Source organism: Nyctereutes procyonoides, unplaced genomic scaffold (assembly GCF_905146905.1).
Source record: "Nyctereutes procyonoides isolate TBG_1078 unplaced genomic scaffold, NYPRO_anot_genome, whole genome shotgun sequence".
Classification (NCBI taxonomy): Eukaryota; Metazoa; Chordata; class Mammalia; order Carnivora; family Canidae; genus Nyctereutes; species Nyctereutes procyonoides.
In genome coordinates this window covers 12,137,272-12,153,374 of record NW_026575125.1, presented here as the reverse complement: position 1 = coordinate 12,153,374, position 16,103 = coordinate 12,137,272, and the positions used below count along the sequence as shown (strand labels likewise).

General features: G+C 36.9%; 1 protein-coding gene across 4 annotated transcripts in view; it reads left to right on the top strand.

Annotated features, from left to right (window-relative positions):
- Positions 1-13,746, top strand: part of AP1S2 (adaptor related protein complex 1 subunit sigma 2) — a 30,124-nt gene extending 16,378 nt beyond the window's left edge. For 2 of the 4 annotated variants that reach the window (XR_008666109.1, XM_055337864.1), the window contains one exon: positions 12,226-13,746. Coding sequence is in view for 3 of the 4 variants with exons in the window: in XM_055337864.1 (XP_055193839.1) it covers positions 12,226-12,273 (48 nt within the window). In the remaining variant the exon portion in view is untranslated. The other 2 variants (XM_055337865.1, XM_055337863.1) reach the window with 2 other exon arrangements.
- Positions 13,747-16,103: the final 2,357 nt, after the last annotated feature.

The window sequence follows — 16,103 nt, the reverse complement described above, 5'->3', positions numbered from 1 at the left end:
GATGCATGATGGTGTTGATCGGCGCTTTGAGATGTGTCAGCCTTTCTTTTTTATACTAACAGCATCGTTTTGAAATTTGTGGGGGTTTTCCTTTTGAGCTTTGTTTGCTGTTGGTATTGTTTTTCACTAAAGAGCGTGAGCAATGAAAAATAAGTGAGGTACCAAAAGCAAGCATTACACTCACGAATTTGCTTCTACTTTGAGATGATCCACTTTATGAATAGGGTCTCTTGGATTTGCAGTTGTTAATCTGCCTCGGCTAGAAAGTGGTGCTCTATGGAGAATTAGTGCTGCTAAAATTGATTTGTTTTAGTGCTGGGGCTGCATGATATATCTTAGTACTATTATCTTTGTGAAAGTAATAATAAATCTGTTGGACTGCATAAAAACGGAAAGGTAAGATATCTCAGAAAAATTGATTTTTAAAAATGAATCTTTTGTGACTTAAAATTACTTTAAGTAAATAAGTACTTGAAATACTTAACATGCCTTTTAGTATGAAGTTTTTGGGTTTTTTAATTAAAATCTTGCTAATTAAGAATATTTGGGTATGCTAGTCAAACTCAAGAATATTGTACATTGTTTTATAACAGCTAGATGTGTTCAAATATATACAGTATCATTTAACAGCAAAAAGCATTTTGATCTAAATCCTCTTAGGATTTGGTCTAATTAGAAAAACTCCTATGATTCCTTTGTAATTTCCACTGATGATGTTAAAACTTTCAAGCCTAAACCTTTTTCTTCTAAGTTGGGTTAAAAGTTAACAAGGCTATATATATGCCAGCATATTTTAATTTCTTATAGGTAAACTTGATTGGGGTCTGCTAGAACAAACTGGAGAAGTAAAGGTTTGGTCACATTAATGTTTGAGTGGAAAATACAGAAGGAAGGCAAAACAAATCTTGCCTTTTGTTTTACGTGTTTTTTTTTTTTAATTTTTATTTATTTATGATAGTCACAGAGAGAGAGAGAGAGGCAGAGACACAGGCAGAGGGAGAAGCAGGCTCCATGCACCGGGAGCCCAATGTGGGATTCGATCCCGGGTCTCCAGGATCACGCCCTGGGCCAAAGGCAGGCGCCAAACCGCTGCGCCACCCAGGGATCCCTGTTTTACGTTTTATAAGAAATTTTACCAATGTCCTTGGTCACTGGTTTTTAGATTGTAATCACTTTGCTGTATGTGTGTTTTTTGAGCACTCTGCTTTTCAGAATTTTGAGGGTTCCTCCCTCTGTTTCATTTTAACTTATTTTGAGCCCACTCTTGCTACTCTGGGCTGTTATAATGAAAAGTTGAGTAACCTAAAATTATAATGAAAAGTTGAGTAACTTAAAATAATGAAAAGTTGGAGTAACTTAAAATCAGTAGCTGTAAATCTGATTTTTAAAGATATTTGACAAGAACCCACAGTAATAAAATACATTTTTATATCATAGCAGTTACATGCACATAAACCAAAAAAGTATTTTGTTAACTAATACTTTATTTCTTGTTTTGCATTCTCACATTTTCTATTCTCTCCCTTTTTTCAATGCTGATCCTGATCTACTAAATTGATTGCATGCACCCTAGGATTGGGGCCTGCAAAAGAGCCTATTTCTAGCTGTTGGTGGTGATTTTTTTCTTTAAAAAATAGTTTCTGAAAAATGTCATGGTTTGAGTTCTTTTTTTCCCCCTACTGACAAATTCTTTAAATTTTTCTTTTATTGTTTCCTCTGTTGCCTTTTAAAAAAAATAAAGTTCCCATTATAGAAAAATTAAGATGCAGCCAAGCACCCAAGAACATTAATTTTACCTACCTATCAACCAGAGACAATTAGATTAATTCAGTGGTTCTCAACTGGGGTGGGGAGTGGGGCAATTATGCCTCCTCACAGAACATTGAACAAATGCCTGGACATATTTTTGATTGTCATGACTGGGAGTGGGGTGCTACTGGCATCTAGTAGGTAAAGACCAAGGATGCCTCTAAACATCCAACAGTGCCCAGGACAGCCCTTGTAGAACAAGGAATTATCCAGCCTCAAGTGTCCGTAGTGCTGTGGTTGCAAAACCCTGGTTTAATTTAACACGATAGGATATATAAAGACTCCATTTACATTTATAGACCACTACATCTTTATAATATATAGTCCAGAGTATAAATGACTGGCTGAAATGAATCAAAAGTAAAAGGGAGAAAAAAAAAACCCTAAGAACTATAAAAGAATGACAAATGTTCTTAATAAGAACATGTAAATAGCTATAAAAATCACCTCTGTGAGTCAACAAAATCACCTTTACTTTACTTGATAACCAGTGCCTGGGGAGATCATCTGTGGTTGGCTTTTAGCATCTAACCCACAGCAAAGCTTGTGGGATGTCACTATATAATTTCATTTTCTTGGCAACAACCAAATCAGTTAATATCTGTTAAGGTAATTGAGTTTTTACCTGGAAACAGAATTGAGTATACCCTTTAGGCAATTAGAATATTTTTAAATTTTTTGCTGATTTCCCCATCCACCTTAGGGATTTGATAATTTTTTTTAGAGAGGCACTAGTTTAAATGACCAGAATTTGCGTGTATAGACTTTTATTGTACATGTAGACTTTTTTGTTGTTCTTTTGTATTTTATTAGCCTTAAAGAATTTTAGTAAACACCTAGAGTGTGAATATTTTAAATTCAATGATGCAAAGAAATCTGTTATGTTTTGAAAACTCTGATCAAATTTAAAGCATTTCAAGTTATGGTCCAAATGGAAGACCTAGGCAGATGCAATATAGTTACTCTAAAATATACTTAAAACTATTTCTTTGCGGTCTGAAGTTATATTTACTAAGTGATCTGCTTTTTAATTTATTTTTAAATATTTTATTTATTCATGAGAGACACAGAGGCACAGACACAGGCAGAGAGAGAGAAGCAGGCTCCATGCAGGGAGCCCAATGTGGGACTCGATCCTGGGACCCCAGGATCACGCCTTGGGCCAAAGGCAGATGCTCAACCACTGAGCCACCCAGACTTCCCAGTAATCTGCTTTTTTAATTTAAAAAGTATAATTAACTGCCGGAGAAAGTAATTTGTCCTTAGTATTTTATAACGAATAAGTTTTAGAGCAGGGTTTACAAAATATAGTTAAGTTATTCCCATCATTTCTAAGACAATCTTTTGAGACATGTAATAGAAACAGCACACTAGAACAGCAGTAGCTATAAATAATTCACAGATGAAAGAAAAAACAAATGGTCCTTTTACATAAAGGCATATAAAAATATGAATGAGAACTTTTTTTCATTCTTGGATTGGCAAGGATGAGCAACTCTCTTGTCTGGTGCTTGTGAGCACTTAAACTTGTATTCCATTTTGGAGGATTAGTTTGGTGATACCTGTTAACAGTTAAATATTTTGACCCATCAGTTAAATTTTAAGGAATTGCATCCAACAGAATTATACAAATGCACTAAAATTTTAGTATAATATTAAGCTGGTGGAACTTCCCCAAATATTAATCAATGGGAAATAGGTTAAGAAAATTACAGTACAGCCACACATGAGACCATTACCTGGCTGTAAAAAAGAATGAGATTAATTTCCATGTAATGATATGAAAAGATACTCAAGGTCTATCAAGTGAGAAAAGATCTAGGAGTGGGACATTAATAACTTATTGGCATTAACTCTGAAAATGTTTGAAGGCCCCCCCCACCATTTTCTAGAAGTGTAAAACCTGTATTAGAAGTATGAACTTTTTAAATTTATACATTTTTATTTTTTTTTAAAGATTTTATTTATTTATTCATGAGAGAGAGATAGAGGCAGAGGGAGAAGCAGGCTCCATGCAGGGAGCCCGACATGGGACTCGATCCCCATGGGACTCGATCCCGGGTGTCCAGGATCATGCCCCGGGCCGAAGGCAGGCACTTAACCGCTGAGCCACCCAGGGATCCCTAAATTTATACATTTTTAAATGACAAAATGAAACTGTGTGAATGGAAGAGTACACATTGTGTTGTTCCATTAGGTAAAATTAGAGTAGAATTTGCTAAAAAGTTCCAGCATGTAAAGTGAAGCACTTGCGTGCTCTTGGCCATTTTAGACACTAACCATCTGGCACAACCATATTGCTCTTGCCACTCATTGCTAACTTAATGTAAAAAAAAAAAAATCACTTGACTTTACTAGTGCCCAGAATTGCTGGCAGAGAAAGACTGACACCGTGAGCTGTGTCATCTGAAAGGTACCTTACAAGGGCTTTCAATTCTTCTCTTTTTGTTCATTACTAAACATAGATTTTAGTGAATTTGGACATTCTCTGGCCCTGTGGTTTTTTTTTTTTTAAAGATTTTATTTATTCATGAGAGACACCGAGGCAGAGGGAGACGCAGGCTCCATGCAGGGAGCCCGATGTGGGACTTGATCCCGGGACTCAGGGATCATGCCCTGAGCCAAAGGCAGAGGCTCAACCACTGAGCCACCCAGGCTGCCCTGGCCCTTTGGTCTTTAAGCACAGGGAATAGGGTTCCAGAGTTGAGAGTAGGACCTTGGCTACCAAATTCAGTGAGAGGCAATAACAAGGACCATTGTATTCTAGAACATGAAGGCTAGAGGATACTACTTATAGTACAAGAAATAAATGAAACCCTTTCACAAGAAAAACTGGGAAGCAGTAACTTCAAATAACACATACTTATTTTTCATTTAATGTAAATGATTTGCTCTTTGACCACATTGTGTGCTAAAAAGAGACAATCAGGAGACTAGGTTTTCAGTTTTGGATCTAATACCAGTAGTTGACTTAGGCATCATCTCAACAAGACTTAGACCTTCAGATAAGTCTAGCTTCCAGTATCTTACAGTTTCCCAGATTGCTTTAGTTTTGAGTCATCAGCCTATTATGGTGGAGATCTGGGAATTTTTAAGGCAATGGAGCTTGTCTTTGTCTTAAGAATGTAGACAGTTGGAAGAGCAGGTGTAACTTAATTCCTCTCTCTGCTGTTTGTTAACCTGCACTTCCCACCACCTCTGGCTCTTTTCATAGGGGATTGAGAAGAGAGTCACTCTGAGTACGGAGGGAAGTTGAGCATACATCATAGATGCATGTGTAGGGGGTGGGGAGCGAACTCAGAGCAAGGGAAGCAGAAATAGAATCAAGGGGCACGGAAGTTGGCAGGGTGAATGGCAGTGGAAGCACAAGCATTGGTCTTAGGCCAGACGAATCTTCCTCCTGTTTGGAGGAGATAACTGGGGAAAGCTGTGGTTTGTTTTTTCTTCATCAGTTGGATGAGCCAAATTCTTGGCTTTGAGAAACTGTCATCTAGAAGAGAGTTGCTGGGGACTAAGGAGAAAGAGAAAAGGTAGAGGTAGATAACTGGAATAAAATGTTGAGTTTGGAATAGACTTAATGGGGGGAGGAAATGAGTGAGGAGTAAAAGGATAGCCCAGAATTACAGGCCCATTTCAGGTTGAAAATAATGTCTGATTTTTATTCAAAACAGGTCTCCAAAGAACTGGTACTAAGGGCAGTTTGCAATTTGTGTAATACAACTGGATTAATTTTTTCTGTTTTCATTCTGGCCATTATTCCCATGTAATCTAAATCACTGATGTTTTAGTGTATTGAGGAACTCCGCTTGCCCGGTAGTGGAAGAAGAGGGTAGTTCTGGTTCTGCCCAGGACCCCTTGTGTGTTGTGACAGACTTGGCTCTCACCCACCCCAATTTTTAATTAAACTAATTATTCTGTGATTCAGAAGATGTTACTAGTGGTTTTGAGGGCCCAGAATCCTGGAGTTATATTTAATCCACTACAATATTTTCTTGGTTTATAAGAGAAAAAATAACTTGGTTAATATGGGCATATCTGTATCATTTAGCTTAAAATCAACCTTAAAGGTTAGGTGGTCATTAAGGCATTTATTTACAGCACAACTTTTTCAGACTGTCAAAATTGAGAAATTATTAAAAACACAGTGAAGCAACTTAAAAGTAAAAGGATACATTATTTTTGTACATCTTAGGGTTTCTTTTTAAAGGGTGTTTTTCCAGTGAAGAGGGTTTTATTCCTATGACGAATATTCTTCACAGTTGATGGATGCTAATTTCTTTTTTAAGTATAATAATATGGATCATTGGCCATAAAGAACAGTTTGGCTTATCATCTACCCTTGAGTTTACTAAATGTAGTGAAAGGTCCGTCAGAAATGCTGGGCATGCATGTTTGAGAATGGTCTGTCTTGCTTAGTAAAGTCTCTTCTGGGGAGCGTCAGGGGTGTGCTCAGCCCTATTTGGGAAACTATCTTTCTCTTTTCTTTCAATGGGCATAAGCTCTCCATGGTTGGTTTTTACATAGTGTGCATAAAATTAAGAGAGAAAACCTAAAAGATAAAAAGCTATACTGTAAAGGCTCAAAGAACTGGTATGTAGGTGAAAGGTTGACAGACTTAAACTTTTCTTGTTCTCTCTCCAGAAAACAGAGAATATGTATCACAGCAAGAGTTTCATGGGGTGTAAGAAAGCGTACTAGAATACGTGCTGGAGTACTGACATGCATCAAAATGTAGTAGGATCTATGAATTCAGTTTGTAATTATAATTTTGTCAAGTTTGTTATTTATATTTTAGCATAAAAAGTCTAATTATACTAAGTCTCAAGGGATAGTCCCCAAACCTCGCTTAACTGATATTTTCATAGGGAATTTTATTCTGATAATAATCCATCTCTGGGACTATTTTTTTACACAAAGAATATTGAAAGAGGTCAGAGGTTCATTGGCCAAAAAGTATTAAGTACTGTGAAGCACTAATGTCATTGATACAGATGTAAAGAAATAGAATTCCCCTATGAAAATGAGAGCTTCTATACGAAAATGAAGCATTTGGGGTTTATTACTAATATAATTTTAACTTGCTGGTTCATTCCACTATATCCTGAGTGGAAAAACGAAAGCAAAACTCTCTCTTTAAACTGTTTTAAGAATTAATTATTTGAGGATTAAAATTTAACTGGCACTTCTTACTTTTGTATTTAATTGTATAAGGGATCTGTTATATATTTGACCAGTTTACATGACTTTGTAGCCTAACATTTCAAAATGCCAGCTTTCATATTAATATGAAGATATTTTAAAGGCACTCAAATGAGCAGTTTTAAACTTTGAGTCACAAGCCTTTTGGCAGGGGTATAATCCCTCTGAGAGTCTGAAGAGCCATGGGCCCTCTTCTCAGGAAAATCTGTATGTAATTTTGCCACTAGTTTCAGGGGGTTCTTAGAGTCCCTAGAAATCCATCTCTGGGTCGTTTGAAAACCTCACCTCAGGGTACCTCATTGATGTGGGAAACTTCTACTTACGTACATTTGTAGGCATAGACATTAAATCTTTTTGGAGAGTTCTCTAAAATCTATCTTGAGGATTATTTTAAAAATAATATCCTTGGTCTCAAAGGCATAGTCTTTGGAATTTTTTTTTAAGCTAAGCAAACCGTTAAACACCTCCATTGCTACTTAAAATACCAAATGGGTGACTACGTTTCCACTTTTTCTTGGCAAAGATTTTCCTTTAGGATCTGTAGAAGAGTTTATGGTCACCTGAGGATGTAATGATTTTCATTAAGGGATTAAATTCCTTTACTTCGTGTAATAAAATCCTGACATACTTGAAGACTGGCAGGAGGTAGTAGTATTCTAATTGAATTTTCAGTTAACTCAGTATTGACCAGATGATTTTACACTGAAAATCTTTTCATACTCAAGATGAATTGGAACTAAGCACTGTTTATAAGTTAAATGTTCAGCCATACACCAAAGAACGAAAACAAAAATGTAAGCTTCCATTTTCCTCACTGTGCACTAAACATTCTAGGAATCTGATTGTGTCTGTCAGTTTGTACACTGTGTAAGAATATATGCATTTCTTTTGTAGCCACGTCATGAATATTTTAATGTCCCTGTGTACTAAATGACTACTCGTCGTGTATGCAGAATTTCACAGAGGAAATAGAGAGCTGATATACTTATGAAAGAAAATATCCTCAGCTTGGTGACTATCTTGTACAATAGATCATTTCAGAACCAGTACCTTTACGATTGTAATTGTTTTTCCCGTCCTCATTTTTCTTTTTCTGTTTTATTTTCATTCTGTATGTGATCTTGATGTAGTTTATTCCTGCTCACAGCTGGTATAATTTCTTCTTGAAATATGACCTATGAATGTTTTGAGTAGTTCATCTTAAAGACATACATGTCATCATTTATGAACCATCTATGATTAAAATCTTGTAAGAAAAATTTAGCAATCGTTAAAATGTTCACCAAAGAAAATATAGCGGAAACGCCACGGCAAAATAAGCAGTGCCATGCCATGACATATAATGTGGCTTGGTCTTCAGATGTTCGGGGGAGAAAGGAAATTCTATTCAGTGTGACTATTTTACAGCCTCTGTGAGCTACCGTATTCTAATGTATCACATAAAAGTGTACTTGGAAGTAATTTGAGAGAGTAAAATCTGTACTGTTACGTAATATTTAAGGGTAAAACAGTCACAGTTCTTAAGTTTGTGATGCCACATTTATTGATCACATTTGTGCTATACAGTATTGAACAGTCCCTTTAAGACACATCAGAGAAAGCATCAGAAGTGACTTCTGCAATATATATTGTTCAGTAGGAAGTAACCTTTTCAAAATGTTAATACTGAGTTCTAAGACTCAGTTTAAATACTAATATTTTACTATAGTTTTATAATATCTATTAAGTCTCCATTTAAATACTTAATGCTTTGTTAACTATGGTATTATACTCTAAATATTAAGACTTTTAATATGACATGCAACTTATTTTATTATAAAAGGAAAAGTACCAAATAATTCAGCGTTTCTATCTAGAGAGTTTAAAGCCTGATTACAGAAGCTATCTTAAGGCATCAATAAGCAAATTCCGAAGTCACTCGAGCAGGTTCACTGCTGACGGAAGACCTATGAAAATGTAGACTAGGCAGGGACGCAGAGCAGTTCTTTCGGGTCCCCGGGTCCTGCAGTACGTGGCAAGCACCTGGATGGGTTAGCAAATGAGAAACTTGGCATTCGCCCTTGAAAGCATTGGGAAACACGGGTCTTTCATTTCCATTTTTGTCCTCCGTCCCTCCCCCACCCTGCAATATGTCATTCATCTGGTTTTACTGCTGAATATGCACTGTCTCATGCCTGTTTGCTTTGGATGCGGTGTGCTGAGCTGTAACAAGATGTTGCTTCTTTTATTCTTTGTATACAGCTGCTTGCTTAAAATTCGTAGATTCTGAAATTGCTTTTCTTGCACGTCTCAAATAAAAGTATTGCATGTACTTTGTCTCATGTGAATGACTTTTTTCTTCTTCATCCCTTTTGACAAATAATCTATTTTATATTTTGGTTTTTCCAGGTAATTTTATTAGGTCGTGTTTAAAAAACCCTAAAGTGGTTAATCTGGCAAATTTTCTTAAGTGTACAGTTCAGTACTGTTAAGTATATTCACAGTGTTGTGCAACTGCTGTCCAGAAATTCCTCCTCCTGTGAAACAAACTGTACCCATTAAACAATTCTCCATTCCCCCTCCCCTCAGCCCTTTGTAACCACCATTCTACTCTCTTTCTATGAATGTGACTACTTTAGATAATGGTTTTTCCAGGTAATTTTGAGCTACAAGTTCAGTGTCAACATGGGAAAATTACATTTGATACTATGAACACAATTTGTAAAAAAAAAAAAAAAACCAAACCAAAACTAATGTACTGTTTGTAGAGCACTCCAGAAATAATATGTGCAGGTGGTTCCTTTAAACCAGGCCTTTTAGAAAGGACACATTTTAAATAATGCATATTTGATAAGTAACATGGTTCTCTTCATGAGATGCCATATAGGATTGCAGGCAGTGAGCACGGGGAAATCTGACCAGCTCCACGGAACGGAATGGGAGGCATTTTTACACGGATAAGCGAAGAACGCTAACTGTATAGAATCCAGTGTAGGCATCTATTAATAAATGCATTGAAGGTTGAATAGTGTTTTTAAGAATTATTAACAATACAGTTGACCCATGAACAATGAGGGGTTTAGAAGCACTGACCCCCCCCCCCCACGGTTGAAAATCCACATACAACATTTATCTCCCCCAAAACTTAATAGCCTACTGTTAACTGGAACCCTTACCAATAACCTAAACAACACATCTTTTGTACATGTATTATATACTTTATTCTTACAGAAAAGTAAGCTAGAGGAGAAATGTTAAAATCATAAGGAAAATACGGTAAAAAGTCTGCATATAAATGGACCTGTACAGTTCAAATCTGGCTTTGTTCAAGGGTCAAATACAAATGATTATATTGTTTCCTTTATTTAAGATGTATGTGATTCAGATTTCAATATATTTCATGTTTAAAGCTAAACATGATACAGAGACTGGCTACATTGTTCTTAGGGATGTTGCATCTTTTTCATTAGACTTTAAAAATTCTGAGACTTGCAAATAAAACAGGAGAAGGCACCTTCATGTGCACATCACCCAGCTTCAACACCCATCAACTCAAAATTCATGGTACTGTGCTTTTGTGTCATCCATTGCACCCCCCACCCCATTTTGGTTCAGGGTTTGAAAGCATGTCCTGTACGTCATTTCATCCCTAATGCTTCAGTATGTATCACCAAGAGATGGAAGTACCACACCCTCCAAAATTAACAGTAACTCCTAATATCTTGTTCCTGGTTTAATTTTTCCTAATTACCTGAAAATTGCATTTCTATAATCGGTTTGTTTGAACCGGATTCCCAACAAGGCTTAACACTGTATCTGGCTGACGTCTCTTTAAGTCATTTCATCTTTAACAACTCTTTTTTCCTTGCCATTTTTTTTTTTAACAGTCACTCATGCTGTAGAATGTCCTTCATCCTGTATTTGGTGGATCGTAATCCTGTGGCAATGTTTAACTTGTTTGCCTGTCCCCCATATATATTTTGATAAAGCCTGGTTAGGCTGAGGTTTCATGGGGGTGGGGCGGCAAGGGCAAGAATACTTCATTAAAAAACCTTTTTGTCACCAAAGCCAATTTTTACCCATTTTTCACTAACCTACTAAAAGGTCATCATGTGAACTTTATACGGAGAGCTGGTTTATAATACTTTATTTAGTACTGAATGCTAAATACCTTCCTGTAGGGTAGGTCTCAATCATGTAATGTTATCAGTTAACATTTTTTGAGCACTTTCTAGAAGTAAGGCACTAAGCCTTCTCTCCCTTAAATGTCTATGTATGAAGGTAAGTACTGTGATCCTTGTTTTCCAAATAAGGAAACAGGCTAGAGTTTAATTTATTTACGATTACTCCATATAATGCTTTACATACAATTAAATCTAATGTATGGATTTATGGTTTAATATTTTTCTTTTCCTTGTTTTGTGCTGTACCACAATTAGGATGCAAAAGTAAGTTACTTTATTATTGGATACTAAAAATTGCATTTTCTCCATTAAATTGTCATATGCCTTTTAATGACAAAATTGTTGCAAGAAATACCTGAATTTGACCTGGTCCTCTTTTGTGATGTGCAAAATCAGCCACTCTGGAAAATTTTCAAATAATTTTTTCTAGATATGCTTGCTTTGTTTTGTCTTCCTTTAACATTTAAAAAATGAGTTATTGCTTGCCCCCCACTGAAGCCACTGGTTGCCACGGGGTGGGTGTGGGGGAACCGGCTGCAAAGGTGAGTTTCTGAAGCCCTGCTGCTGGGGAGAGTAAAGTAAAAAACTGAGTAAAAATGCAGAGGAAGACATTTCTATAAATACATGTGACCAAAAAAAACCATAGAAAACCAACTTATGTGAAGATTCAGAAGAAGAACTCGGGGTTTTTCCTGCTTTTTATTTAGGGGAGACTGAATTTTAACACTAAGGTAATTACCTTTCCTGTAGCTAATTCGATAGCAATGATTTCCTAAATTGCCAGTGGGTTTGCCTGCTTTTTGTGCGACAGCAGTGGTGCCCAGCACACTGGTAGGTAATCAGTAGGTATTTAATGCATGCTGAAAATATCCTTCTGTAGCCTCTGAGCTTTGGGGCACAAAACCCTAAATAACCACTGCTCTCAACATCAGAATGTGCCCACATGCCCTGCTGCTTGCACTGTTCTCTAAACTTGCACATCCTTCCGTGTCAATTTCCCATTCTCAAGCCTCCCCGGATCTGCTTACCAGAGTCTCACATTTTCCCTCCACAGGAAGCTGAAACCCCACGTAGTGTTCTTGAAGAAATTGGACTGACATAACTCTCCTCCCTTGTTGATGACTTCTTGTGGCATTTCACACACTGTAGATGGTCACTGCCTTCATGTCCATGTTAGCTAATGGTATAAGATGACGTCTTGTCAGTATTACTGTTTTGCTAAAGCTGCTTCATTCAGGCCTACACAATTTTTTTTTAAGGGAACTTTGGTTAATCAAGGGATAAGGAATTTAAATACAAATTAGAATGATGCAGAAAAAGAAAGGTACCTTTTCTGGATATTTTAAAGTTTATAGAATCTGTTTCTCTCAATCTGATCATGTATCTATGAGAATAACACACAATCAGGCAATATACATTAATTAATCACCGTCTTTGGCAAAGGCAACTGTTAAATTAGAATATGAAACCTGGTTTTATGAAACCAAAGACTAGCGTGTAGCATTTCAGTATATATGAGAATAAAGGGAACTGATACATATCAAATGAATTAAAATTTAACTGTTGAGACTTTAAGAAAAAAAAAAAGAACCAAATTTATACCAAAGATCCTTATTGGAAACTATATACTTAAAAGGGAATACACAAATGACTAAATTGAAATGATGTGTTTTACACTAAAATTATTTCTCCGGCATTCCAAACCGGGGACGAGGAACAGAGGTTGTTTAATAGTGAGCATGTTATGTTTAAAGCTAAGGAACATTCAACTCGAGACAGATTTTTTTGTGGTCATAACCATTTAGTGACTTAAATGGTTTTTTGATGCCCCCAAGTAAAATGGAAAGACTGACCTACCAGAATTCTTCATAACAGTATCTTACGGAAAATGTGTTCTCGTCACAAAGTGTTGCCTAAGTCATTGTTTAAAGCACGAATATTACTCCTGGGGTGCTTTTGCTTCCCTCCACTTGTAAGTGCTGCAAACTTTAGGGCAGCTTCCTTCCCTTCCATGGCACTGCCTAGTTAGCAGAAATGTTAAAAAGCAGACACCACCTTTCATGTAAAATTGAGAGTTGAATGAAGTAAAATGGCATTAGTGGGCCCTATGTTTTCTTAAAGCTATACAATTGTTTCAGTGTCACTTTTATACATACTTTAATGTATGTAAACGTATCTTCATGATTTATACTTTCATTTGTATCTGCTGGGCTGGATTAAGCTTTGTTGTGATTGTGACCAATACATTCAGGCCATGTTAGCACTGTCTTATCACATCACCAATTAGTTGTAATAAATGTTCAATGTACACCACTGTAGTGTGTTTTTATCTTTCTCTTTACAAAAGTCTGTCAAACTATGGGGAGCTGCTGAAAGAATTTTAAAGTTTTTTCAGTAAAATGTTGAAAATTCACCTCCATTTGAAGGTGGTTGCTAAAAGCACACACGAGATAAATGATGGAAGATGTAAGGAGTTTTCATGTACTTTGAGCTCACTAGGAAATAATGTGGCTTCCACGCTGAGAGCTTATCTACACATTTATTTTCAATCAATAAATGCCGCTTTTAAAACCTTGATGCAGTTGACGTTTCTACTTTCTGAATTAGCAACTCTGATTATTCCAGGTAATCAAAGGCATTGCAAATCAACCAGCTCCCCAACCCACGCCTCCCCCCCCCCCCCCCGCACCTGGAGGTGCTCACGGAGTGAACCGGTATCAGCAAACTACCGCCTAATATAAGCAGCAACTCAAAACTGGTCATGACAGTTAAGGGACCTCCTAATAACTGCAGATGGGGGGGATCCCTGGGTGGCGCAGCGGTTTGGCGCCTGCCTTTGGCCCAGGGCGCGGTCCTGGAGACCCGGGATCGAATCCCACGTCGGGCTCCCGGTGCATGGAGCCTGCTTCTCCCTCTGCCTGTGTCTCTGCCTCTCTCTCTCTCTCTGTGTGTGTGTGTGTGTGTGACTATCATAAATAAATATTTAAAAAAAAATAACTGCAGATGGGAAATGCTACATATTAAAGCGAGGATAATAAAGAACAAGGCATCAACTACCATCAAGTTTCTAGTCATAAAAAGATACTTGCAGACCTGGATAGTCTCCAACACTCAGCTGGCTTATTCAATGAAAACAGGCCTGATGGGCTTCTGCTGGCACTGTAGAGCTGGAATTTTAAAATCATAAATAGTAATCAGGTTATAAGTTTAAGAAACATTAATAACTTTAAGTTAAAATGGACATTTATCAGGATAATGAACCAGTCAAGTGGTTTAAAACTTCTCTGCCGTCCCTCCACACCACAGCACCCATGAACACTGGAGGGAAGAGACCCCATTATCTCATAATTACCTTGAGCACAAGCTGGTGTTTATCCTATTTTGTCCTCCACGACCTATGAAGGCTATTCCACTTGGAATACCACCTTTAATTACGTATATCTTGGCTGTATTTAGGAAAGTAATGGAAAATACTGGATACCATGTTATTCAGCATTAGTGAATCCAGTAGGTAATTACAGAAATTTTTCAAACATTTTTAGGGTAAAGCTGGCATTTGAAGTTGAACAAATCAATTTTTAAAGTAAAGTGATTTCTGGACCATACTTCCTTTTACAGATTACATACTAAAGAACTCTCATTTTCAACAGATAACCACTCACTCAGAAATCCCAATCTTGAAATTTCTTTCCCTGTCAGCTTCAGTACTTTGTGCATCCTTAAGCCCTTACTTCCAAATCCCAAGTCACCAAATGCCATATACTCTGAAAATCCAGATGTCCAGTATGTCATTAGGTTATGAAGAAAATTAAAAATGTATGAGAGCATCTTTTTTTATGATCTGAAATCTAAGAATAATTTTTACCTTAAGTCCTTTTTTCTTCAAACAAGTTTCTCTGACCACTTTTTTAAAATGAGAATTGCTTTAACACAGGCAAATTCAGTAGCAATGACCCTAATTTTCCTGAAAATGACAAAAATAAGACTTACCTCTATATAAACAGCTCCCCAACACACTAAAAAAAAAAAAAAAAAGACGACACCCCTAATGGAAAACCTCCAGCTGAGAAGGGGCTGTGAATATGGGACAGGATGGAGAGAAAATAAACCGACTTTACCCTTTCAGTGCTTTAAAACAATCTTTTTTTAAAAAAACAAAAAACAAAAAAACTATCCTTAGTTTTTTTTTTTTAAGATTTTATTTATTCATGAGAGAGAGAGAGAGAGGCAGAGACACAGGCAGAGGGAGAAGCAGGCTCCATGCAGGGAGCCTGACGTGGGACTCGAACAAGGGTCTCCAGGATCAGGCCCTGGGCTGAAGGCGGCGCTAAACCGCTGAGCCACCCGGGCTGCCCGACAAAGGGAATCTTAAAGTCAAAAAAGCTGCTCAGCTACTGCATGTAGAAAAGCCCAACAGATTAATAATAAAGAGCAAACAACCGAACTTAAGAGCCATTAAATACAGAAAAAGTGTCAGGCTTAGCCAATACATAGAGAAACAAACAGTCAAACAAAATTTACCAAATCAAAGATTAACTTGGTGGTGTGGGGATAGCAAAACTTATGATGGATAGAGTACATTTTTGTTAGCCTTTCTGGAGGGCAATTTGGAAACGTCTCAGGAGTCTTATCTCTTGGTGTCATAGAACTGATCCTAAGGAGATGGTCAGAAATGTGTGAAAGTAAGGAAATCCACAACCGGACAGTTTATAGCACTGGACTCTTTAATAGTGCAAAATCAAAGGTAACTTTAAAATCCAACAATAGGGGTATGGTTGAATTAATGGATAGGTCCACGCGCAGTGAGAAAATTAATGAGAGACTTGATGAAATAGGAGGTTCTGTGTAGGAAAAGCAAAGCATATTCAAGTGCAGCCATATATGATCTTGGTGTTAAAAAAATGTGTACACACGTGTAAGAGAAGGAAAAAA